This window comes from Pseudorca crassidens, chromosome 9 (assembly GCF_039906515.1).
Source record: "Pseudorca crassidens isolate mPseCra1 chromosome 9, mPseCra1.hap1, whole genome shotgun sequence".
NCBI lineage: Eukaryota > Metazoa > Chordata > Mammalia > Artiodactyla > Delphinidae > Pseudorca > Pseudorca crassidens.
Window position 1 is genome coordinate 104327658 of NC_090304.1, and position 25057 is coordinate 104352714.

Consider the following 25057-nt stretch of genomic DNA (forward strand, 5'->3'; position numbering starts at 1 on the left):
AAAAATGAAGCCAACACATAAGCAATGATTTCACATAACCCTGCAATGCAGAAAATGAATCAGGATCACTCACTCAGGTGTAATTTTCCCGTCAGTTTCTCCTTAGTAACAATGCCACTGGTGCCATGTGCTTGTTCCTATTTCCTTCTTTAGTTTTTGGCCAGAAAGGAGGAATGTAGGTAAATAATCATTCTGTTTCCCTGCCTGTCAGTTTCCGTGTGGACAGAAAGTATCCAGACAAACTCCGCTCCTGCCCTCAGGGAGCTTACAGTCTAATGAAGGGAACAAACCTTAGACAGATGTGTCTACAAATAAGGATGTAATACCAATTGTGAAAACATAAAGAAAAGGGTTAAAAATCTAGGGGCAGGTACTCAAGGGACCTCTTAGAAATCACCTTCAAGAGAAGGAAGGAAGAAGGAGGGAGTGGGAGGGAGGGAAAAAGAAAATACAAGGAGGACAAAGGGAGGAAAAACCTAATCTGGGTGGTGAGGTATTAATTAGACAATGTGCTTCATTTTCATCTCCTCTAAGATAGCTGAAGGCTTCATTTTCAAATCTCTAACTTTCCTAAAAAGAGCTTACCTTTGAAATGCATGACATTAGTGTAGTATTATTATCTGCTCGGAAGAGCACCTTCTGTTTTATTCGTGGTTGTGCAGAATAGTGTTTGTTCCCTTTAGGAGGAAAGACAAGCTCTCCAAGAATCCCAGGAACAAAAATACGGGGCCCTGGCTCTGGTACTTCAGTCCCTACCCCTCCCCAGCCCTGTCTTGTTTTCCTAAGCCGTGGCCAGGAATGTGCTGGGCGGGGGCAGCCCGGCTGTCAGCGCTGAGCCCGGGCAGCCCCAGTCACGGTCCCAGGCTGGCCTTTCACCTCCCAGCTCTCCCGGCCGCTCTTATTAAGCAGCAAAATGTTTCAATATGTTGAGCTTTGGGGGGAGGGACGGAGAGAAAAATCGGGATATTGTTGAGAAGGAAATAATGAATAACCCTGACGCCCATACCCCCCACGTGGGGAGATCTGGGTGATAAGTGTGCTTTCTCCAGAAATGGAATCCAAGCAATTGCCTTTTGGTCAGAAATTTCCAGAGCCAGTTGGAGGGGGAGGAGAGGACAAGGGGGGAGGGGGAAAAGAGGAAGCAGGTACTAAACAAATTTTCCCAGTGTCCAGTACCAAAGTAGCCAGAGATCTGGGTACCCCAGGAAGGAAGAGGAGGGGAAACCTTGAGAAACTGAGACTAATTATCAGAGGTGTACAAAACTGTCGGTTTTGTTCTTACAAACTGACACACTCTCTACTCTTACCTGTCACCTCTGCTTTCTTCTCGCCGCCATCCCTCACCTCACAAAGTTCTGGTCTGGGGGCCTGGTAAGCAGTTCCCTTTTACAGGAGACTCTGGAGAGGGGGGCCCAGTGTGTGAAAACGGCCCAGGGTCTGTGGAGAATGAATGGCCCTGGGAGGGGGCACCTGAAAGGCAGTGCGAGCATGACCCACAGATCAGAGCCCCGTTCAAGGCCAGGTCTCCAAGTGGCCTGCAAGCCAAGAAATGAGCAACTTTCCAAATTTCAAGAAAAAACAAACCTGAGGACCCAGACAAAATCCCTTAGTAAAAGTGTTCTTTTTTAATCAAAGTATAGTTGATTTACAATGTTGTGTTACAGCCAGAGTGTTTTGAAATGTATGTGTATTTTTTAATCAAAACCCCATAATAGTGTTGGTTCCCTGACACTTGCAATCTACTTGCTCTTATAGATGCTGCCTAGAACATGTGAGTTAGGAGGTATATGCCTGGAGAGGACCAAATAAGAGAAAGGAGTAACTTTTAAGGAGGAAAAACTTAAGGGCTTGAAAAATGAAAGTAGACATCATTCATATCATTTAAATTGGAAGAAGAATTCTTTGTGCTGCAATCGTTTGAAACTAAATAATCAGCTTAAAGAAGGCCCTGGTTTCTACGTCTCCTCCTGGCTTGACTTGGTTGTGTGTCTACATTTATGATACGTGGTGGTTTCTGGTGATCCTTGACATTTCCTAGTAACACAGAGAGGTTTCTGGAAAAGCAGCTGGGGGCAGATGGGTGGCTGTCTATTAGAACAATTCATCAGACAGCAGTTGAAATATTGATAAGAAAGCGGAAATCAAATTAAAAGACGGAAAAGAGAGAGGAAGAGGGAGTGGGACGGAGAAAACTGGAGAGAGCCGGCGGAGGCGGAGAAGAAAGCTGCAGGACGCAGACTTGAGTGGTTCCTGCGGCCCCCGAAGATGTGCGGGAGCTGAGGCTGCCTGTCTGGATACGCTGGAAAGAAAGGCAAACGTTGACTCTGGGCAGCCAGCAGGTTTAATTCCATTCTGCCAAGGATCAGGGGTCTGGGGGCAGAGGATTCACACCAAGAGCTTGAACGCCCTGGAGTTGTCGGAGTCCAGCCCCTGCTGGCGGAGCAGGAAGGGGTGTCTAAGGTGGGTGCTCGTTTGCGAGGGATCTCTGGGGGTGATGCAGGGTCACGGCTGCCTGCTTGAGGTGCAGCCTGGAGGCTTTCTGGGGCTCCTTCTCTCACTCTCTCCCAGGCTTTCTTTTCTGTCCTTTTTTCCCCCCTGCTCACTCTTCTTGCAAATTTCACTCCAACTTTCAAAGAAAATGGGGAGACTCTAGAGCAAGGGCACCAGGGGAGAACAGTGAATGGGAATCTAGGAGCCTGGAGAAACGTACCTGGTCCCTGAACTTGTGTGTCTGTTGTGGCTTCGGGAGCCAAAAAGCTGGAATTCGTTAGTGGGGAGAAAAGCGTTTTATCAGAAACACATTGGCTGCTGTGGAAGCTGCGCCCTGCCACGTTAGAGATGGCTTAAGAGAAGGAAGGGAAGGAAGAGGAGAGAGACAGCCGCCAGACTTGGCCAGGCGGGGAGAGACTCACGCAGAGGCACCTGGCCTCCTAGGGTAGCTTTTGCGCCCTCCAGTCCAAATATTCAAACTTCAGGCCCCACCTCCCCTGCCACTAGAAATGAGGCCTCCTCATTCATTGTCTTTGTCTCTGCTGGGAAAACTCGATTTCTTCCAGAAGCGGTGGCGGTGAGGGGTGCGCTCTGGGAAAGGGGCCTCCATAGACCTCCAGAACCTTGAGCCAGGGGCCCTTCTAAGCGGTCCCCCAGCAGGGAAGAGGGAGCCAGCTGGACGCTAGTGGAGCCCTGGCGGGTGGGGGTGGGTAGGGGAGTCAGGCAGAAGGTCTGTGCCCCGAGGGCCGCAGCGTGGGCAACTCTGTAAATATCTGTTTCCTGGAGCCTCGGGCTGCAAAGCTGAGGAGACCTACCTCTATCCTGGCCACCTTCTCTCCTCTGGCAAGGGCACACCCCTATCCCCACCCCTGCATCCCCAGGTATGAAACTACGCAGGCCCTGGGGGAGACGGGCATCTCCGGCTGCCGATCGAGGGTTACAGGACTGTAGGCAAGAGGCCCAACGATGTGAGCTGGCTCTCACCACCACCCCTTAGCCTGGAGCCTGGGGGACAGAGGCGCAGGGAGGGTGACGGTGCCTGCACCCCACCCTCCCTCACTGGTCCAGGTGGATGGGAGCCTCCCAGCCCTCCTGTCGTCTCTCTTTTGCTCTCCCACTTCACCCTGCCCCCCACCGTCTCACCCTTGCTCCGCTCGCGGGTGACTGAGGTTTCTCCCACCCAGGTTGGTTCTTGGGCCTTCCCGACCCTTCCTCACCCACCCAGGATGTTTCAGACAGTCCCCGACACATCGTCTTACGTCAAGGTAAGACATGACAGCGTCTTTAAACAGGTAATGACACCCCCAGCATCCCCCGACCCTCTCCCCGGACCTAGGGTTCCTTCCCCCTTTCCGCGGGAAAAGAGGCGGGTGGAGCGGACCACGCTCTTACCAGATGGGTGTGGAGCTGGGGCCACTAGCTAGACTGGATGAGGATGGCGCAGACCCTCGGGAATCCCTGGTTGAGGACCAAGCCTCTTGGCCGCTTCTCTTTGGGAGAATGTAGGTGGGCGAGCCTGGTGAGGGCCGTGCAGGAAAGCCCAGACGCCGGCACCAGGACCCGCGGGCCAGCGTCCGGTCCCGACGGGTCGTGCGCCCACGCCGCGCCGTGCACAGCAGGTTCCCCGAGTCAGGGGTCTGTGTGGACAAGAGTGTGAGGGTGTGAGCGCGTGCGTGTGGGTGCGGGCAAGTGATCGCGACGCGCTTCTCTTACGGGTTCGACACCCCCGGTCCTCAAGCCCACCTTCCTCGGCTCCACCGGCCCCTCAAAAGCGCAGATTCCTGTATTTGAAGGTGTATCGAAGGGGGTGGGTTGCTTTTTTTTTTTTTTTTTTTTCCTTTTCCACAGCAGTTCCCAAGAATGTAAACAAACCGAGGCCAGGACATCTGGGTTACACGTTTAATGAAAATCCGCCAGCGGGGCGGGCCGAAGGTGCGGAGCTGCCCGGGGTGGGGACCGCGGCGAGGTCCTCTCGCATCCCAAGCGCGACCTCCCGCCTTCCGGGTAGCAGCTCAGATCCTTCCCCAGCTCCGAAAAGGAAGGACCGCTGCGGCTTGGCAAACTAACTCCCACCTCCTTAGGTCTCGGCTCCGCCCCCTCCTTCCCGAAACCCCGCCCCGAGAGGCCCCCGCCCCTCCCTCCTGGCCCCCTCCGCTGCGTCCAGCATCCGCGAAAGCCGGGCGGAGTGACCGTCTGCGGGCACCGGGCACCTCGACGGCGTGGGGACTCTCGGGTCTTATCTGGGCGCGTCAATTTTGCGTCCAGCCCTCCTCCTGTTTCTCTCAAGGGAAATCTGTGGACACCAAGTAGCATCTTCCCCGCCTGTGGTCTGAAGGAGTCCACATAGTCACTTTGGGGAAGCCAGGTTTTGGAGGCTTGGCCGGGAAGGGCTGTTTAATCTATCAGTGATGAATGAATGAAAAACGAGTCAATCAATGGACGGGTAATCAGTAAACGGATGGGTGGATGGATGCCTCCCAGGAGGTGGCAGAGCAGACACAGACTACAGCGAGCTCGGTTCGCGGCGTCCAGGTTTCCTGGGGGGTTATGGGCGCGGTAACCCCTCCCACCCCACCGCTCCCGGGACGCGGGGCGCAGCTGACCCGGCTCTCACTCCGGGCTCTGCCCTGAGGGCCGCGAAGGGCCCCGGGGCGGGGCGCTGCAGTCTCTCTCCCATCCACTGGGACCCCCGAGCCTGCACACACCCGGGGACCCAAAACCTTAAGGATGACCCAGAGGGGCAAGCGGGAGCCCGGGAGCCTGACCCAGGCCAAGAGTCAGAGAGAAAGCAAACGGGCCCCGGCGAGTGGAGGGAGCCGCTGGGGGAGGGGGAGAGGGGCGGCAGTCTATGAGCTCCGGCCGCCAGGGGAGCCGCTCGCCGCAGGAGCTCCTTTCAAGGGGAAAAAATGGATTTTTCGGCAGCCACAAAGTTTGTATTGTTGCACAAAGAGGTGCATTGATGAGGTCGGGAGGTCCGCATGGCGGTGACAATCTTGGGTCTGTTCCGCAGACTCCCTACGCCTACCATTTGCCAGAGGGGCACAAACAGTCTCCGGCCGCCAAGCCTCGGCCATCCCGCCTCAGCACTCGGCTCCGATATTATTGGCAAACACGGCAGGTCCAGGCGCCCGGGGCCCCAGGAGCCAGGAGACGAGCCGGGCCCTGGGGAACCAAGGGTGCCCACTCCACCCGGGCAGCGATCTGGGTTCCAAGTGCTCAAGGAGGACCGCGCAGGAGAGAGCGTAGGGCGGATTTGAGGCTGGAAAGAGCAAGAGAAAGGTGAAAAGGGGGAGAGCATTGTATTTGTACTAACTTATTTAATATTAATAACAACCCTAGGAGGTGGTCCATTTTGCAGATGAGAAACTGAGGCATTGAGAGGTTAATGTAATCTAGCTTGCAAGGGGCAGAGCCAAGATACAAACAATAAGGGCGAAGTTGTGCTGACCGCCAGGCGAGTTCTAGACACTCACTCCATCTTTACAACAGCCCTTTGAGGTAGATCCTATTATAAAGCCAACGTACAGATGCGACATTGAAGCACAGAGAGGTTAAGGAACTTGTCCAAGGCCACAGAGCTGGTAAATGCAGAGCTAGAATATAAACCCAAGGAGCCCGGTTTCCCAATGCGAATGTTCGACCAGGACGTTCCACTTGCAGGTATCGGGGAGAGGCAGGAGACCCAGTGGAGGAACCCTGACCATGTCCTTGCGAGGTGCCCGCACTGGGCAAAGCACTTGGCAATTCCAGCGCCAGGAGCACATCCCCGAAGACCTCTCGCCGCCCCACTAGAGACTGACAGGGTCCCCCACTTTCCCTCTTTACGAGTCTCCCAGACTCCTTGTTCTCGCTCCCCCTCCAACCAGCGTGCTGGTTCAGCCCACGCTGCATTCTGGGGGAGACTCCCCCCAACCAGAGGAAAAGAGGCTGGTAGCCCCAGAATGTTCGCAACGGCACGGCCCAGGGGCAGCATCTGGCCGGCAGGTCCTGAAACGGCGTTTCAAGGACACAGGTCTGTACTTTGCATGCTGTTTGGGGCGGCTGGGAGGCAGGGCGGCTGGAGATTTGGAAAGGCTGAATTCTCCCTTCCCCCAAAGCCCCCGTCTAGGCGCCGCCACCGGGTGAGGGTCCCGGCACCTGGCTGGTCTCCACCTCTTGTCAGCCTGCGCTCTCTGGTCAGTCTCGGACTCCCTTGGGATTTCCTCCTCGACGCCGCGTGGTCTGGGGACCCGGCCCCGGAGCGCCAGGGGCTCGGGGCGCAAAGACCCTCCCCCTCCCGGGCCCTCCCGCCGCCGCGGCCTCCCACGTAGCGTTTTGAACCCTCTTGGCGCTAAGGCAAGAACGAGCGTGGGGAGCGGGCCGGGCCAGCAGAGGCTCTAAATCTTCCTTCAATCTGTGAGTCGATGAAGTCTGAGAAACAAATTCAAAGCAGGCGCGCCTGCAGAGCCTTCCTGCAGAAATATTCCCCGGCATTCAAGCGCATCCAGGGGCGGCTCGAGCTGCCTTGTTTGGCTAAGGTCAGACGAGACTCGAGTTCTCCAATAAAAATAAATCTCAAATTAATTATGGCCTCGAGCGAGGGGCCAGACACTTGAAGCTGCAGTTGTGCAGTCTGGAGTTTTGGCGCTCGTTCGCCCGTCCCTCCCCCGCGCGCCCTCCCCCACCCCCCTTGCCAGCTCGAATACCCGCCGAGGACGCCGGACCGGAGGGGCCGGGAGGAGGGAGGACGAAAGGGGAAGGACCCGCCCGAGACGCCCTGCCAAGCCTGGCATCTTTCGGGGTTTCAAGTGACCGGAGGTCCCGAGGTCTGGAGGCACCCCAGGGACCCGGCTCCGGTTGTCGCGTCCTCCCACCCCCCAACCCGGGCTGGGACCGAAGAAGCCCGGGAAGCCGCGTCTGGAAAGTCTTGACCGGGTCAAAAGGGCTGACATTGAGCGAGCCAAGACACGTTTCACCCCGCCGCTCCCCTCCCGGGGGAAGCAGGACTTCCGCATCTTTGAAAATATTGTCAAGTGCGGATGGTGCGAGGCAAGTCGCCCCACCACAGTTGCAGTGAAAATGCTCCAGGTCCAAAGGTTCCCTGAGTGCTCGCCCCCGTGGGCATGCGTTCTGCAAGTGACCTTAGACTCAGAAACGTGTGGTGGGCTCTTTTGTTGGTTCCCCCCCCCCAACCCCGACCCCCGGTTGCTGGCTTTTGTTTTCAGTGCGGGTTCGGCTGTGAGCTTCCCCTGACTTGAAAGCCAGCCGGGGCTGGTGGAGTGGGCAGGACGGTATTGGGCATCAGCTCCTGGTCACCAGCCCTGCCCAGTCTGGGAAAGGGAGAGGCAGGACAGTCTCTGGTGAGCCAGGAAAGAGGGTGTGAGCAAATGAGTGGGCTGGGGTAACCAGCCCCTAGCTGGGCCAGGAGAAGGAAGAGGAGGGGGAGGGGAGAGGGCCGAAGAGGGGTGAGGAGAGAGAACGGGAAGGATTCCCCCTCCCCAGCTCCAAGACCGTTTTCATCTGTAGCTGCTTCACCACAGGCTCTCTATCAATTTGTCTCAATGCAAACATTCGAAATATTCTCTTTGGCTGCTCGTGAAAACAATGTGAGCTGCCAGGATCAAACCATCTTTCCAGATGTCTGGTGGTTACCACATTAAACAGGGCAGGCTTGTTTACTGTTGTGTTTGGTTAGGGCTTTTTTCCCCCTTCAGGATTTAAAAAAGCAGCAGCAGCAGTGGAGTGGGACATCAAACCCAGAGTTACATAAGTGGGCAGCCCTGCCCACTGCCATGCCAGTGCGGGTCACAGGGAGACTCAGGTTCCTTCAGAGGGCTCTCCAGAGTTGGGGGGCTCTTCTTTCTGGGTGGAGGACCTTGTGAATAGACAGGAGCTTCTGACAGAGGGGCTGGTAAACACTAAAAGCCGCGGCCCCAGTGCCAGTCAGTGAGTCACTAAGGGGTGACAGTTGTACCAGTGCCAGCCTCTTCCCCTCCCCACCATCTTCAAAATTACGAAATTGCCAGAAGCTTTGGTTTTACAGGCAGAAACGGAAAGTGCTGTTGAGTTCCACAGCTCAAACAGGAGGGCAAGTCCTCATTTTAATCTAGTTCCACACTGAGTTCTCCCTAGGGGAGAGGCAGCTCCTGCTAAAAGGAGTTGGGGGTACTAGAGATGTTGGGGTGACTTACTGATCAGAGCAGTGAAGCCAATCTGTTATTTGCCAGGCTGGACAGGAGGTGGAAAGAGACACCTGGCCACTGTTTTGCCACAGAAGTGCCTTCTCACGTATTAGGAAGACCGGGTGTAGAAGGGGGAGACGCTGGCTGGCCTGCGATGGCCTTTAACGGCCTGAGTGTTTGCCCAGCACCAGGAAGGGGGCCTCCGGCGGTAGACTGGAGTTCTCTCTGCCTGAAAGAGGGGGAATGTGGCCGGGGGTGCCGGGTTTCTGGTCAGGTCCGTGTGGGAAGCGGTTTCCCCGCTCCCTTCTGAAAGCCTTGTTGTCGTTTGAAGGTCGGCAGAGTCTGGGCTGAAAAGGAAACAATTTGGGGTTTGAAAGGATGTAATTCATTCTTCCTTTCCCTTTAACCTCTTTCCTCTCTGGAAAGCATGTGGAAACGCTGAAGGGAAGAGAGAGAGGGCGGGCGTCGGGGCCGAGGGGAGGAAAGGGTTAAGCCTGATTTCTTTTAATTGAACTCCAGAACTGGTGGCCCCAGGCAAAGGGGGGGACTGACCCCGCTAGCGGTAACCAGATGTGGCGGTCCCAGGGGAGCCCCCGAGCAGACCCCTGGATTGAGAAGCAGACAGGAGGTGGGGGGGGCGGCCCGGCCCCCATCCCACCCCCACCCCATCCCCCCACCCCTCTCCCCCGTACGCACACCGAGTCACAATTGCTGGCAAGCTACACCCGCCACTCCAGGTCTGGTCACGTTCAGACCCGTGTCTGTATTCGAACCCAAAATTGGAGCTGAATTGATGAGACTAATTTCGAGAAGGGGGTGGGGGGAGGGAGGGAGGCCAGCGAGCTCTCGGGCTCAACTGCTCCTGAAGAAATAAAGAATTAATAAGTCACCTTTTTCGCCGCTGTGGACACCCTTTTGAAAATTTTTCTTTCCAATTGACTCGGATCTCCTCTGGATTTTTTTTTCCTCTTTCTCCGGGTGGACTCTTAAATAAAAGTGAGAAAGTCCAAAGCGTGGTCTGGAGAGCGTGGACAAGGTAACCTGTTTCGGAGGAGGTCGGGGAGAAGCGAGTCAGGCCGAGAGCGCCCGGGGGTTCCCTCGCTGCGCCAACTGGAGCGGGCGGCGGCACTGCGGAGGGACCCGGGAGGTCTCCGGGTGGTGGGGCCCGGCAAGGCGGGCCGAGGGGAGGTTGGCCTCACGGCGGGGTGGGGATCTCACCCGGGAGAAGTCTGGGTCGGTGTGGGGATGTTGCCTGCTGTGCTTTGGAGACCCGCCGGCCAGCCTGGAGGGATCGTCTCTCCGTAGTGTAGGTTTCTTGGGGCCCAAGGTGGCATTGCATAGGCGGCTTTGACCCGAGTGCCAGGGCTTGGGCCGTCGGGTTGGGGTATGTGCCAGGGAGTTGACCCTAGAAGGCGCGGAGCAGTGGTCTGGGGTGCCGCAGGTCCCGGCCCTCGGCGGGCGCCGGGACCTCCCCAGTAGCAGAGGGGCCGAGGCGCTCCTCCCCGCGTGCGTCCCTCCGCTCACAGCTCGCTGGGAGCCGAGTCCACGCCCCCGACTGCCGGGGTCCGTCCGAAACCGCCCCGAGTTCGCGTCGATGGGTGAGCCGCTCCGGGAGTCTGCGCGACTCCGCAGCCGAGGGCCCGAGTGGAAAAATTCCCATTGGATGCACTTTCTAATGGTTGGTCGGCTTCGGTCTGCGTCCGGATCTTCCCGGGCAGTAGGCTCCAGGTTATCCCCAGCCCGAGTAAACTCTCCCGCCCCCCGCCTCCCCCCCAACCCCAGAAAAAGTTTGACTCGGCTGGAAAAAACATTAATGAACGTATCTGTGGGAAGAAACGGAAAGTGAATGAGTCAGGAGGGCCACCTTCGGCCAACGGCCCCTGGAAAGGAAGGAGGCCAAAGGCGTTCGGTGTTGGACTTTGGGGGAAGGTGTGGGGGGAGGCATGCAGACTGCGGGAATCAGGGCGCGGGCGCTGGGCGTGGACCCCGGCATTGTTCCCAGCTCGCTCTTATCTCCCGGGAGCAAGTATCCTGTGGGCGCAGCGCATGAATGTATCTGGGCATCTCCGCGTGTATTTATATAGTGTGTGTGATGCGAAAAGCAGGACCCGCGGAGGGGAGGAAGAGGGGGTGTGAGGGGGGGAGAGGGAAGACGAGGGAGAGCAGAGGGGAGAGAAGAGAAGAGAGAGGAGAGCGAGAGACAGAGAGAGAGAGAGAGAGAGAGAGAGAGATAGGACTTCCTCCCCATTCGCAAAGTGAAGTCACTTCCCAAAATTAGCTGAAAAAAAGTTTCATCCGGTTAACTGTCTCTTTTTCGCTCCGCTACAACAACAAACGTGCACAGGGGAGCGAGGGCAGGGCGCTCGCGGGGGGCACGCAGGGAGGGCCCAGGGCGCCAGAGAGGCCGCGCCGGGCTAATCCGAAGGGGCTGCGAGGTCAGGCTGTAACCGGGTCAATGTGTGGAATATTGGGGGGCTCGGCTGCAGACTTGGCCAAATGGACGGGACTATTAAGGTAAGCGACCGGGCGGTGGGCGCGGAGCGCTGGGGTCTGCCGGGGCGGCGAGGCGGCGGGCAGGCTGGGCGCGGGGCGCCGGGGTCCCGGAAGACGTGGCCACTCTCCCTTCCTTCCGCGACCCGGCTTCGCGCCGTCTCCTCCCGCGCTCGTGTGGCGAGTCTCGCAGGCGGGGGCGAGCCGCCGGGCTCCCCGCCGAGGGCGATCTCCCCCGCACCCCTTGCCCGGAGCGAAGCCCGGCCCCCTCCCATCGCGCTGCCGGCCGGGCTGCGGGCGGCGGCGGCGGAGGGTGAAACCCGGGAAGCCGGACGCCGATCGCAGCCAGGGGTCGGAGACCTCCGGGGCCACCACTCCCACCCGGCGAGCCGGGCACCCCGGCCCCGGCGCTGGGCACCCGCCCGGCGGCCGGCTTCCTCTCCCCCGAGGCCGAAGACGGCGGGGGCGGGCGGGCAGCCGCCAGCAGCCCGGGCCCCTGCCGGGAGGGCCCAGGGGCAGGCAAGTGGATTGCTTGCAGGCGGATCGGGGTGCGAGTGAGTGTGTCTGGGGCTCTGTGTGCGCGGGCTGCTCCAGATGGAAGCCCTGTTTACATGTCAGCGCGGGCCGGTTTCCCTTCCTCTTGGTACTTCTGTTGCCGGGCTTTCGGCGCTCGGGAGCTGCCGGCTCCTCGGGACTAACGGGCCGGCCTCGCCGCTCCTCCACCGGGGCATCTTTTTCCCGGCCGGTCCGCGCCGCTCCGCACGCCCGACTCCCGCGCTCCGCGCCCGGGCTCCCACCGGCCTCTCGAAGAGGGTCCCGCGCCTGCGGAGCCGCTCCTCCTAAAGTGAGCGGCCCTGTGCCGGCGGCCCGGACGACTGCCTACTACCCCCCAGCCCCTAGCCTCACCCCGCGCCTCGCGCCTGGGTCCACGTTACCAAGTGCAGCCCAGAGGGACGGGTGAGGGTCTGGGTTTCACCGCAGACTTCACGAGGGTTGACTGCCTGCTCCCTCTGGAAGGGGGAAGTGGAGCCAGAAGCAGAGAGGAGGGACAGCCCCTAATGAGACTGGCCTTAAGAGGCCCGAGAGGAATGAATGGGACCAGCAGTTGGCTGCGAGGCTGTCCCCCAACACCAAGCCCGAGTCGGTCTGGAAAAGCTATTAGGCTGGTGAGGTGGGGACTGGCAAAGCCCGCCATTCCCAGAACCCAGAGGAATCGAGTCTTTGCTCAGGGCTGAGGAAGAGGATGTTGGGCTTGGAGAATTCAGGAGATTTTTATCATTTGGGTGGGGTAGTGGTTTTTATTTTCTAAGTTTTTTTTTTCTCTCTCTCTCTGAAAGTTTGAAATATGCTGACTTAAGTAAAAGGCACCAACAGCAGGAACTTGAAAATGTGGAGATGAGATTACTGATTGTATTGGGTTGAAGGGAGCCTCTGTGAGCCTGGGTTCCTCCAGTTTAAAGTGCATGGGTGAGAGGGCATTCCTGTAGGGAGGTGGTCACCCACCGGTCATTTCATGCCAGTTTCTCTTCTCATTGGTGGGTGCGTGCAAGTGTCTCAGTATCCCTGGTTTAATAATAAGATGCTCCGCTCTAGAAAACTTCCCTCACTAGGATGCTTGCCACTTACCCAGAAGGCCTCCAGCTGACACGGAAGGGTGGTAAGATGGCTCCAGGGTCTTGATGTGGACACCCTAAGGAGAAGTGCAGCAATCTCCCTGATGCTCAGACCTCTCGGCACAGGCCCTGAGGGTAAGGAGGAAGCTGTGGTCTGTGAACCCAGGATGTGCTAACCTCTGTAGCTGCAAACACAGGGATTGGCATGGCCGTCAATGAGAACAAGCTTAGACCAGGACCCTGGCACGTCATGCCAGGGTGGGAGTGACAGCATTCCTTCTCACCTGGGTGATGGGAGCCTGTGAGTCCTGTCCAGACCCTCCCCCGGAGCACCCTTGTCTCTGATTCAGGTCGCCTGGCTGCTCTTCTGGTGGGCAGAGCAGTGACTTTTCAAGCAGGCTTCTTCACTGCCCAGCGTTCTGAAGGATTGAGTGTTTAGTGTATATTTTGGTATTGAGATTGTGTGAAAGCCACAGTTTCCTGTTTACGGGTGACCTTCGGATCTCGGGGTTCCCAGACCCCAATCCCACATTGGTTCAAACACTGTGTTTGGAGAAGACAGTGGACAAGGAGAGGCCAGGGGACTTCTGGTCTCTGTGCGAGGATGCACAGTCCATTCAGCCAGTATGAGCTTCAAACTCTTTGTAAAAGTGAACTAGTGGGACTAAATTACATCTACAATAGTGCCTTTCCAATCCTTTCAGTTCCTAAAATATCACGCTCACATGCTCTTGCAAGAACATGTACCTACATGTCCACGAAATCCAGTTCTAGGCTGAGAGAGGTCAGAAGACACCACATACCAGGTCGTGTTTGTAGACACAGATTCAGAACGTGTGTTCCCAGTTTGAATGGCCTTGACAAGTCATCTTTGACTAATTCTGGCATGTGATTTTTATGCACCTGCGTATTTCTTCCTTATACATGAAGCATACTTATATTTCAAAATACCTCTGGGTCTCATCACTGGGGAGCTGTTTGGTCCAGAATGCCAGGGAAGTCTGGATTCCTTTGTAGAAGCTCTTTACTTTGTGTATAATTTGCACAACTTCGTGTGATTACAAAATCTTAACTTCATCACCCTTGTTATAGTAAGTCCTTCTGTATTACACTCTCTTCTCCTCTCCAAGAATGTCTCCTGGGAAGGCTCCGAGCATCATGTTGGGAGCACCAAAGTTTGCAGGAGGCCTTCTACTGTTCTTCTGCCACAGATAAGTTAGCCTAAATATTAAACAACACCCTATACCACCCTGCTCCCCACGGTGATGGTATCAGTTGTTGAAAAGCACGTGATACTGGTTGCTGCCTTAAGAATGACCTGGTTTCCAAAACTGCACCTTAGTTCTAGGCAATCTTCAATTGAATCTACTTATTTCATCTAGGGAAGCTTGATTCAGTCAATGCACATTGTACCATTAAAGATGGGGAAACAGTCAGAGAAAATGCAGACCTGGTGAATGAAATAGGGAAATGAGCTGGGGACTCCGAGTCAGAAAACCTGGGTTCATTCTCAGTTCTGCTGCTCAGTTGCTGCGTGTCCTATAGCAAGGCACTAAGCTTCTGGAGGCTCAGTTTTCTCATCTATAAAATGGGGCCAAAGAACCTCTTACCATAGGTCACAGTAAGGATTCAATAAAGTCTGGTACCTTCGTTGACTGTACATTAGTTGAATTTCTCCTTGGGGACAGGGCTTGTGGGGATCGATTGGCCAGAAAATTAGATCATAGGTATGGATTTATTATAATAGGTATTTCATTAATGCTGTGAATCTTAATTAGGGGTCTCTTATGTTCCAAGGCTCTGGTTTATGTGTTGAGGATAAAACAGGGGTCAAAACCCTGCTGGAATTTACACTCTGGCGGAGGTGACAGACACATAAATAAATAATTCTATGTCCAGGGTGATACAACTTCTGAAGAACAGTAAAGCAGGTTAGGGAGTAGAAAGCGATGTGGTTGTATCAGCCAGAATGGTCAGGGAGGATGCTTGCGATGAAGTGGCAGTTGAGCAGAGATACTATCAGCTTTCACCCTTTACCTCAGCATCACACAACCAGTACATGTTGGGAGAGCAAAATGGGAAAGGAGGGTTGAGGTGACGGCTGGGCTTTGAAAACCAGCAGAGTCAATGAGCCAGACTGGCCCAGGCTGCAGGTTACCACTGACAGTGCATGTCCAGACGGGAAACTTCAGGATGGGGTCCCGGGAGAAAGCAGCAGAGAGATGGATACCCGGGAACAGAGACTTTACTTCTGTCATTAGAGGTGGATGCTGCCTTCACTCTGAGAGTGACCCGCTCACTCACCTGCATCTTTTTTTTTTTTTTTTAACCTTCATAGCGCCTAGATTCACGAGAACTCCAGGCAAAACAGGCTGTGTCTTTTTCTCTGTCCCGTAACCACATAGAATTGCCTCCCTCGGGGAATTACCCGGCAATGAATCCTATTTGTTTGTGAATAATTTCTACCACTTCAGCTGCTGTGCAATCTTCAAGTTTTCAGGTTTGCAACTTTAGAGCTTTAGAGATTATTTAGCTGCATATCCTTCTTTTATGAGAAGGGAGACTGAGGCCCAGAGTTTACTGAATTATCCAAGATCACATGGTTGACTAGTGACAGAGTCAGGGTGAGAATGCAGGGCTCCTAACCCTCAGGCTAGTGTTCTTTCCACTATACCGTGAACATTTTATTTGCTTTCTTTACATTTTTATGAGTTATAGAACCCTGGAGGCAGTGTGTTTCTGTGTGTGTGCGTGTGTGTGTGCGAAAGAGAAACAGACAGACAGACAGAGGGACAGAAACAGAGACGCACAGAGAGGGACAGAGACAGAGAGATAAGGTTTTAAAAAATATCATGGAGAACCTGACTCTTTAGACTAAAGACACTTCTGTTATTTAATGAAAAATGTACTGCTACCATCTTGAATTATTTCCATAATTCATAAAAAAAATCCCAAATTTCTGAATAGGATTTTTACATAATATATTTTTTTATTTTTCCAAAATAAACCCTTCTCTTTCTGTAGACAAACAAGGTCTCCATAATCAGGAGACAACAAAAAATAGAGTATTTTACTTAAATAGCCAATAGGCCGCTCTACAGACCAGGGACAGGTGGGCTGAATTCCTATTTCAATTCTTTTAATAATTGAATATTTGACTATTTAAATAAAATATATTCAGATGCATTAGAACATATCTTGTGGCCCAAGATATGTAGTCTGTGTATTAAGTAGGTCTTCAATAATAACCACATTATGTAAGATTTAAGATTTCGATATCTCTTTCTATTTGGGGTCAACCAGTTAATTTGGTATTGGTTTTGAAAGGTGGTTGATTTAAACCAAACCTCTTTTTTAGAAATGTAATATTAGACAAATGCTAGCACTGAGTTGCCCCAGCCAAAAAAAAAAAAAAAAGAGTTGGGAAAATTTGATGATGATGAACCACCAGGCAGGATTTCGAATGGTCTGAGGCCTTTATCCTCCCTCAAACGTCAGAAAATATCCCCAAATTGTAAGTCAACACTCAGGCCATCGGCAAGGTCCTCGTCTTCTGTGGGAAAAGTCTCATTCTACCTGAAGCTTGATAGAAAGATTTTCAGATTAGGGTCCAACTGTCTAGAGTTAGAATGAAAAAAAAAAACCCTACTATTTTCATTCATTTTAGACATGCAGTTGCATTATGTAGGTATAGAATATTTTTTTTTGTTTTGTTTAGTTTTGAATAACAAGACTTTCCTTTTTGGCCTGTCTTGAAACAGTCTTTCTATCTTTTGTTTGTTGTTTTGTGACAAACTGAGAAGACTAAAGGCCATTGGCCACTATCTGCACACACACACACACACACACACACACACACACACACACACAAGCTCACAAAATCTTCAGCCAGCCATAATAGCATTTTTGGAAATCTCAGAGCTGCGCAGGTGTCTTTCTCTCTGCAGAAGACTACACACTGTTTCATTTTCTGTTGCTTTAATGATGTTTATCTATAGTGTTCATCCCATTCATGTGCTAATTCATCAGTGGGACAGTATTACTAAGTGATGTCACTCTAATTCTTCTACTGACCTGATAGACCCAACATCAGTAGCCCACGGACTTTGAGATGTTTCCCCGGAGGCAATGGATGGGGTGTGTCTATCCCCACATTATCACCCGTAGGACCAATATCTTGGACATTTGACAGAATTAGACAATCTATGGAATAACCCTTTTCCGTACAAAGCTAGCTGGCCTTATGGGAATTTGTCATCTTAACCCCATTGGCATCGTAAGCTGATGCCAGCTGTAGCAATGCAGGTCAGTAGGTCTGCTGCATGGCTGTTAGGCAGGAGCTGAACTAGGTATTAAATGCTATCAAGGGCTTCCCTGGTGGCGCAGTGGTTGAGAGTCCGCCTGCCGATGCAGGGGACGCAGGTTCGTGCCCCGGTCCGGGAAGATCCCACATGCCGCGGAGCGGCTGGGCCCGTGAGCCATGGCCGCTGAGCCTGCGCATCCAGAGCCTGTGCTCCGCAACGGGAGAGCCCACAACAGTGAGAGGACCGCGTACCGCAAAAAAAAAAAAAAAAAAAATGCTATCAAGACACCAGGCTGGTGGCAAAAGGGCTGCTGCCCTCGAGACAGAGCAGGAGGAGAAGCCGTGTGTGTGTGTGTGTGTGTGTGTGTGTGTGTGTGTGTGTGTGTGCACAGCAGAATGCAGTAGTGTTCTGCTAGCCTCAAGGAACGAATGAGCAATTTCAACTGGAGAGACACAGAAAGACTGAATAATGAGAGTTATGTGTTTAGTCCCTTCTGTTTACAAAGTATTTTCACATACACCCTTGCATTTAATCCTCAAAACAACCCTATGGGAAGTAATATCATCACAACTCTGTTTTATCGGGGAGAAATGAAGGTTCAGAGAGGTTAGGTAACTTGCCTAAGATGACAGCTAATAGGTGACAGATTTGGTTTTCAAGCCCAGGGTTTCTGTTTACAGAATACTTGTTTGTTTCTACACACCAGTCACACTGCCTCTTGGCTTTGAAGGATGGGTAGGACTTGCACAGGAAGATATGGTTCAGGGGCTTTCTAGGAAAGTGGAATACTTTTGTTGCGGGGGGGGGGCATATGAAGGAGAAGGTAAGAGTGGAAATATTGGGTGGAATTAGATTATGGACGACCTTAAATACCATAAGAAAGAATTTGGGTCTTACCAAATACATAGAAAGGAGGAATCACAAAATTTTTAATAGAGGGGTGATCTAGGTAATTGTACACATTTCAGAAGACTTTCTGTTCTCACCCTGCTCCTTAAGAAATGGAGATGGAAGCGGCTGCATCACTTATCAGAGGCCATAAGAAGTGAGCAGCAGAAAGGATTAGAAAACCAGTGATAAATTCAGGCCCCTAGACCATGCTGTCAGCTGTGTTTAAAGATGTTTGTTTATTAAATATGGAGTCAAGAGAGGGAGGAGAAACTCTGTTTCACCAGATCTCATAAAAGTGTGATTATCCTTTCCCTCCTTTGACTGTGTGTTCTTTCGTAGTTGTTCTAGAGATTTCACCACAAGCTGTCTTTTCAACGGGGCCATCTATCCTGGGCTACCACTTTAGTTCCTTTTGAGAATGAGTCAGCAGAGAGTAAGTGAGAAGAGACAAAAGGAAAAGTTGTTTCCCTGAAACTCAAATCCAATTTCTATGGAAATTCAGACAGATCTGACAGACTTTCATCGGTTTGCTGGGCCCGTCACCGCACTTAGAAATACTGACATTTCACCCAAGCAAACCAAAAACTCAGAGAGTTAGCACCATCTTTCCAAGCAGGATCAGAGATTGTGTGTTCAGATGCACTTTCAGATAATTCAGATCAACTTTATAACAGCTTCAAAATGGCTTATACCCACAAAAATGAACCAAAATACTGAATATTTGAGACAGTTCTCATCTTTGGGGAGCAATGTGCCTGCCATTTAGATCATGATCAAAATTCCAGAGTATGTAATTTTTCAAGCCACTTCCAAGAGAACGCAGACTTGAAATGTGAAATGTGTTCCCCACGGCAGGGCCCATTTACTCAGACAGTGCCATGTGTCCCAGGTAACAAAAGACGGTATGTCACATCCCAGTGCACACTTGCAAGCGGCCAGCATTACAGGTGTCACGGGAACTTTAACTCTGCATTTCTAGACATATGTGGTTTTCTCGTGTCTACTGGAATCTAACATACCAGGAGCAGGGTTGGTAGGTCTGAATATATGGGAATTCACTGATTTTTCATGGGAAGAAGTCTGAGAGTGAACAATTTTGCAATATTGTTCATGTAGCAGAAGTGTGAAAACAAACAGGTTAATATTATAAAATTACTCAGCTCGTGAGTCGTCAGTGCTTTTGCAATCTATATAGATGCATATACTTACATCAAAATTCTTATGCCTGAGAGTCCTTTTGTCTTCAGGTATTTATCACTTAATTCATATTCGTGCGTTTACTCATTCAACTAAGTGTTGAAAACTATTGCGAGGCGCCGTGCTCCACAGAACTCCACATAAACGAACAAGAGCCGGATGCCTTCAACTGTTTCTTCCAGGCTGCTAGAGAGTAGAAGTTTCTCTGCTTACTGATTTTAAGCTCTGACTATTGGAGTTTCCAAAAGAAGCAGTACTCACTGGGGGAATCTTTATTTGTGGCTTTTTATTATAAGGAAATGTAGGCACATTTTCCCAAGAGTAACACCCAGCTTATAATTTCCATTGACCCTTTATTCTTGGCGATACTAGTCCATTGTATGGACATTTTTGGAAGTCCGGGGCTTCAGCCAAGGAAACTCCTTCTCATTATTATTCTCCCTTTCTCAGCTCTAATTCCTCTATATATTAATGTAAAGAAAAATGCCATAAGTCAAGTGAAAAGATAAATGAGAAACTGAGAAAAAAGATTTCCCATACATCAAACAGAGGGCACGTGTCCTAAGATATAAAGGCCATTTACAAATCAATAAACAAAAGGTAGACCTCTTAGCAGAAAAATAGGCAAAAATGCTACAAATAACTGCTAGAAAAAGGAATGCAAATGGCCAAGAAGCATATGAAAAGAATCTCAAGCATGTATATATTCAAATGAAATTAATGAAGTTCCAACAGTTATTACCTATGAGGATAGCACAGATTAAAACAGCTTAATAATGCCTCATGTTAGAAAGAATAAGGGGAAATGTCGCTCTCTATCCCTGCTGGTGGAACTCTAACTTGCTACACTCATTCTGGAATGCAATTTGGAAACAATTATGGCGATGTTAAGTATTTATACAAATTTGATAATAATTCCAAATCTAAAAATGTATCACACAGACATGTTCACTCGGATACCAAAGATACACATACAAGATGTTTATTGTAGCATTGTTTGAAATGGCCAAAACTGGAAAGAATCTAAACGTCCATCAATACAGAACTAGATACATAAATTTTAGAAGACTCATATAAAAAAAATCATGCAGTTGTTGAATGGAATAAAATCAATTGTCTATATACACTGACTTAGAAAGTTCTCCAAGGTATACTAATACATGGGAAAATGCAAATTACAAAATATGTGGTCCCATTTCTGTAAAAAAAATTGAAAATATTTATTTATTTGTTTGTTTGTTTGTTTCTGGATAGACCCTTCCAGAAATTGTCTATGCATAAATAATCATACATATGTGTGCGTTTTCAGTGTTTTGCTTTGTTTTGGTTTTTTGTTTTGGTTTTTTTTAAACAGGGGCTGCCTTTGGGCAGGAAAAAGTAGACTTTTACTTTTCACACTATAAACATGTGGTGTTTGGCTTTTTCAATCACTAGTATATATTACTTTTATAATTTCAAAAACTGATGTAAAAAATGAAGAGGGACAATTAGAAATAGATTTGTAAAAAGTAAGCTGAGCACCATCATTCTAGCCCCAATGTGCTGATCTCAGAGATTTGGGGAATCCCACTTTCACAGTAAAATATGGAGAAAAATTGTCCAGCCAAGAATCCGGGGACCTGAATTCTAGCTCCAGTTCTACCCCAAACGAGCTCTGAGATCTTAAACAAGTCACTTCACGCCATCAGCATTTGTGTAAATTTCCTCACGTTAAAGATGTTCTCATCTATAAATTGAAGGTATGATTTCAAAAGTTTCTTTTAGCTCCCGTGTTTATAAGACTCTGATCCCAGGCAGGCTTTAAAAGCATTTCTTATTTGGGGACGTGGGCGACTGAACTTCTCACAGAAGTTCCATCTGGGCCCATGTGGCTCTTCTCCACAATCCCAAGGATAAGTCGTAGAGTGTTCTTGCAGCCAGTTGGAGGCTGGGGGTCTTAGGAGGTGCTTCCTGAATTTCTGTGAGCTGGTGTTTTTATTACCAAGTGACACTGGAGCTGTGTTAATCCCTTTGCATTAATGTAAGCTAACAATGGGGCCTGACTCTGCTTTGGGGTCTTACACTCTTTCCCAAAATTTGGTCTCATTTAAAACCCAAAACACATTTGGTCCCAAGTGCCTTTTCCTTGGACTTTTTAAAAATTCTGTTTAATTGAAGGGAAATTGAATTCATCTGGTTTGGATTCATTTACACTTACTCTTTAAAAAAAAAAAAAAATTTTATTTTGAGGACATATTTGATGTCCAGAAAGAATTTTGAGCCTCTTAATGAGTTTTCTGGGAGGCTTTTTTTCTTCTTCTTCTTAAAACAGGAAGTGGTGCTAGGCTTTGGGCAGACACAGTCAACCCTGAAAGGCCCCAGTTCAGCTGGAAACCATATCGCCCACCATTTTGCATGAGCCCCAATGGCCCTTGCTGAGGCCATTTTTTCCTTACCCCTCACCTGAGGGTAAGAGATGCACTCACCTTCCATCTGAGGGGAATAGCGTTGAGGATGGGTAATCACAGTCAGAAGAAGAAAAAGAAGGAGCTGTTTATCGAGCTCTTACTGTGTGCCAATATCTGTTTTCACCTTTATGGACATACTTTTTAAAAAATTTATTTAATTCAGATATAGTTGATTTACAATGTTGTGTTAGTTTCTGCTGTACAGCAAAGTGATTCAGTTATACATATACGTACGTTCATTTTCATATTCTTTTCCATTTTGGTCTATCACAGGATACTGAACATAGTTCCCTGAGCTATACGGTAGGACCTTGTTGTTTATCCATTCTACATATAATAGTTTGCATCTATTCAACCCGAATTCCCAATCCATTCTGCCTCCTTCCCCCCCTCCCCTTGGCAACCACAAGTCTGTTCTCTAGGACACATTCCCTTTTGATCCTTGTAACAATCCTATGCTGTATGTACTCTTTTCATTTTGGAGAGGTGAAGTGACTTACCCAAGGCCATCAAGATAGAAAGTGGAAAAGCAATGATTTGGACTTTATCCTGTTAGCCTCTGAAATTCATAGAGCTTAGCCACTGTGATCCGTAGCCAGTTTGCCACACACATGTCCAACCCATCTCTCGAGGACCTTGCAGGTGGCAGTGGTGTTTGTCTAAGAGACTCCCACCCTCAGTCCTCACTGGGCAGATTCGTGGCCTCACTCCACCCTCCACACCCTCTCCTGAAGAAGGCCTCAGCCCTCTATTCCCCAGGTGAACGTCGCTGCCTGACTTAGCTGGCAGGTATACTGGAGAGCAGGCAGGCAGGCGAGGAGGAAACCAACAGGTTCTGTTTTACTTTAATGAGCTACCAAGATGATTAAAAAAAAAAAAAAGTTTTGTAGCTCAGTAGAGAATAGCATATTCTGTGACTTGACAATACCTCCTTCTGTACCCTTCTGTGTTTTCTCCTCCTCTCTCCAGCTCTAACTCTTGCTGTCTTTTTCATTCTCTTTCACTCATATACACACACTAACTACACACACTAAAAGAAAGCCCTGGTTTTGGGGGGGTTCTATAAAACACAAAGAAAGGAATGTTTTGCAGGGTTAAAAGGAAATCATCGAGAAAGGCTAACTTCAGGCTCCAGTTTCTCCTGAATAGCATTTCTTGTTATTTCAAGGCTGATTGACTTATAACTGCATCCCCAGCCACCTCACATCAGTTCCTTTTATCAGCTCAAGTGAGACTTCCTGTGGACTGGCCCAGCTTCCTGATGTATTTCCTTTTTCCTTTGGCAGAACAAAGAAAACCATAGCTCCAAGGATCCTTGGAACCAAACATCATTTAGCCCTGAAGAACCTATTATTTTAAACTTTTCGTTCTCAATGCGGAGGCCGAGTGCCTGGCTTTGCGTTTTTTTCCTGGCACTCTGTATGGCATCATGGTGGACCCTGGGTGCAATGATGAGGGTCAAGGAGGCACTCAAACTCATCATAGTTGTAGTTCGATTTCTTTCAAAGCGGGAAAATTAACCCATTCTCCTCACTGACACTGCACGAGCCCCCCGACCCCGTACACACATACACCTTCGGGAGTCACATGGAATATCTCTGTGTATAGGGCTTGTGCTTTTGTTACCCTGATTCAACATAATCCATCAGCAAAGAAACTCTCTTATTTAGAGATTTCAGCCTATTTGTGTGTGAAGTTCTAACTCTAGAAACATGCGTATAAGAAAAGAAGCTTCCAATTATATCCAAAGGGTCATTGACATCAACAGAAGAAGACATTCCAGAAATTGGGGTAAAGGCGCTGCTTCCTTCTTTGGCCTGGAGGGTGCCGTATCACCCCTTACCACTTGGCCTTACCTCTTCCTCTACACGTTATTTCTGAAAGGCCTTGAGTGTAATCCCGGGCGAGAAGAGAACACTAAGAGAGCCGCTCATATCTCTGTCAAATTCCCTAATGCAAATATTGCAAGTTGCCAACTTGAGTACCCCTGAGATTGTTAGAACACAAGAGGCCATTGCACAGAAGAGGTAACTGAGTCTTCAAGGTGTGATGTGTCTAAAGATGAGAATTGGGCGGGAGACCCTGGCAGCAGAACTCAGGTATCCATTCCCCTAAACCACACATTCCACCATAAGGGTGTTTCCAGAAGCAAAGACAGCAAGACTTATCGAATCCACAGGCGTTCCTGCTTTCTTTGCCTTTCAGTCTTACTCCCTGGCCGTTGTGTAATTCTCCTGTGGGATCAAACACCGCACTTTCCATAGGAGCCACCCGGGCAGCTAAGCAGTCATGCAGCCACCCAAGTGCAGCTCTTCTCTTTACAAAGATCACTGATTTGAAATAGAAAACAATTGAAACTGAAATGTAGCTCCCCTGGCAAGAGAGGTATTTTTAAGACAAGAGGAATTATCATGGGGAATTCATATGGATTTTTCCCAGCCCAATCCTCAGTGTAATCATCTCTAAGTGTCAATGCGCCGATTTTCCTCAGAAACTATATGGCGTGAGGGGAGTGTGTGAGGGCAGGTGCTAAGCCTCACATAACCTGCTTTGGGGATGCCAGGGGAAGAGGGTTAGAATGTCTGCACCTATACATAAAAGCAAGAGATCTTTCTTCTCTCGGCTCTGTACTCTGCTGCTGGCTCTGTACTCTGCTGCCAGCCCTGTACCTAAGTCCATGACCGGTCAGGAATCCTAGAACAAAGATCCATGCGTTATCTCTCCCAGCCCACAAAATGCTGTCTGTAGAAAACCATATAGGTACAGTTATCCCCCGGTATCCCCGGTGGGTTGGTTCCACCATGGATACCCAAATCCGCCGGTGCTCAAGTCCCTTACAGTCAGCCCTGCGTAGCTGCAGCTTCCCCGTCCACAGATTCAACCAACCGCCGGTCAGAAATACTACTACCTCCGCGGTTGGTTACACCTGGGGGTGAGGAACCTGCCGAAAGAAGGGCCGACTGTGCTGACCTTGGTTTTCTCAACAGTAAGAGCATATTCGGTCAATGGGTATAGGTAATCGTGCTCAAATGGGGTCCATGGTGCAACACAGGACTTCCCCAGAGGTCAGGGACTTGAGGGGCACCTGTACTTGCTGCACTTTTCGAGAAAGGGGAGGGAGGAAGGGCAGACTACTTTTCTGGAAATGTGTTTCAGGAAACTGGCATGCGGAGAATTTTCCCAGGGTGCCTCAGGAAAGGCATCCAGACATGTGGATTTGCGGCTCTGGACCTTGGGGCCTCTAAACTCTTCCTTCTGGAGATCTGTGGTTCCCTATGTACTTACTGGATCTGTAAGGCCAGAAAGGGAGACTGTGGTCCCCGCCCCCTGCCTTCCCAGAGTTTGCATGGGAAGATGTTGCAGAGCGGGGCTGGGTTTGGAGCACCTCGGAATTCGTGACTTCTTCCCATCAGTTTGGACTGTGTATAACCCAGATTTTGTTCTGCCCAGAGCACCCTTTATAA

The 25057-nt window shown here is 50.6% G+C and overlaps 1 protein-coding gene and 1 long non-coding RNA gene across 5 annotated transcripts in view; one reads left to right on the forward strand and one right to left on the reverse strand.

Annotated features, from left to right (window-relative positions):
• The first annotated feature begins 2219 nt into the window (after positions 1–2219).
• The window catches only part of FLI1 (Fli-1 proto-oncogene, ETS transcription factor), a 121671-nt gene continuing 98833 nt past the window's right edge, over positions 2220–25057 (forward strand). Inside the window, exons 1-2 of one of the 3 annotated variants that reach the window (XM_067751554.1) lie at positions 2220–2460; positions 3675–3755. In XM_067751554.1, coding sequence (XP_067607655.1) covers positions 3717–3755 — 39 coding nt within the window. In that variant the 5' untranslated portion in view covers positions 2220–2460; positions 3675–3716. Of the gene's footprint in view, positions 2461–3674; positions 3756–10203; positions 10330–10405; positions 11166–25057 lie in introns of those variants that run through there. The other 2 variants (XM_067751553.1, XM_067751555.1) reach the window with 2 other exon arrangements.
• On the reverse strand, positions 4376–12396 carry LOC137231044 (uncharacterized). 2 transcript variants are annotated; one of them, XR_010946360.1, is made up of 4 exons: positions 12077–12396; positions 9870–10474; positions 9542–9692; positions 4376–8998 (listed from the first exon to the last, which is right to left on the reverse strand). It is a non-coding gene; the product is annotated as an uncharacterized lncRNA (long non-coding RNA). The 2 variants fall into 2 exon arrangements; XR_010946361.1 differs by having other exon boundaries at positions 12048–12396.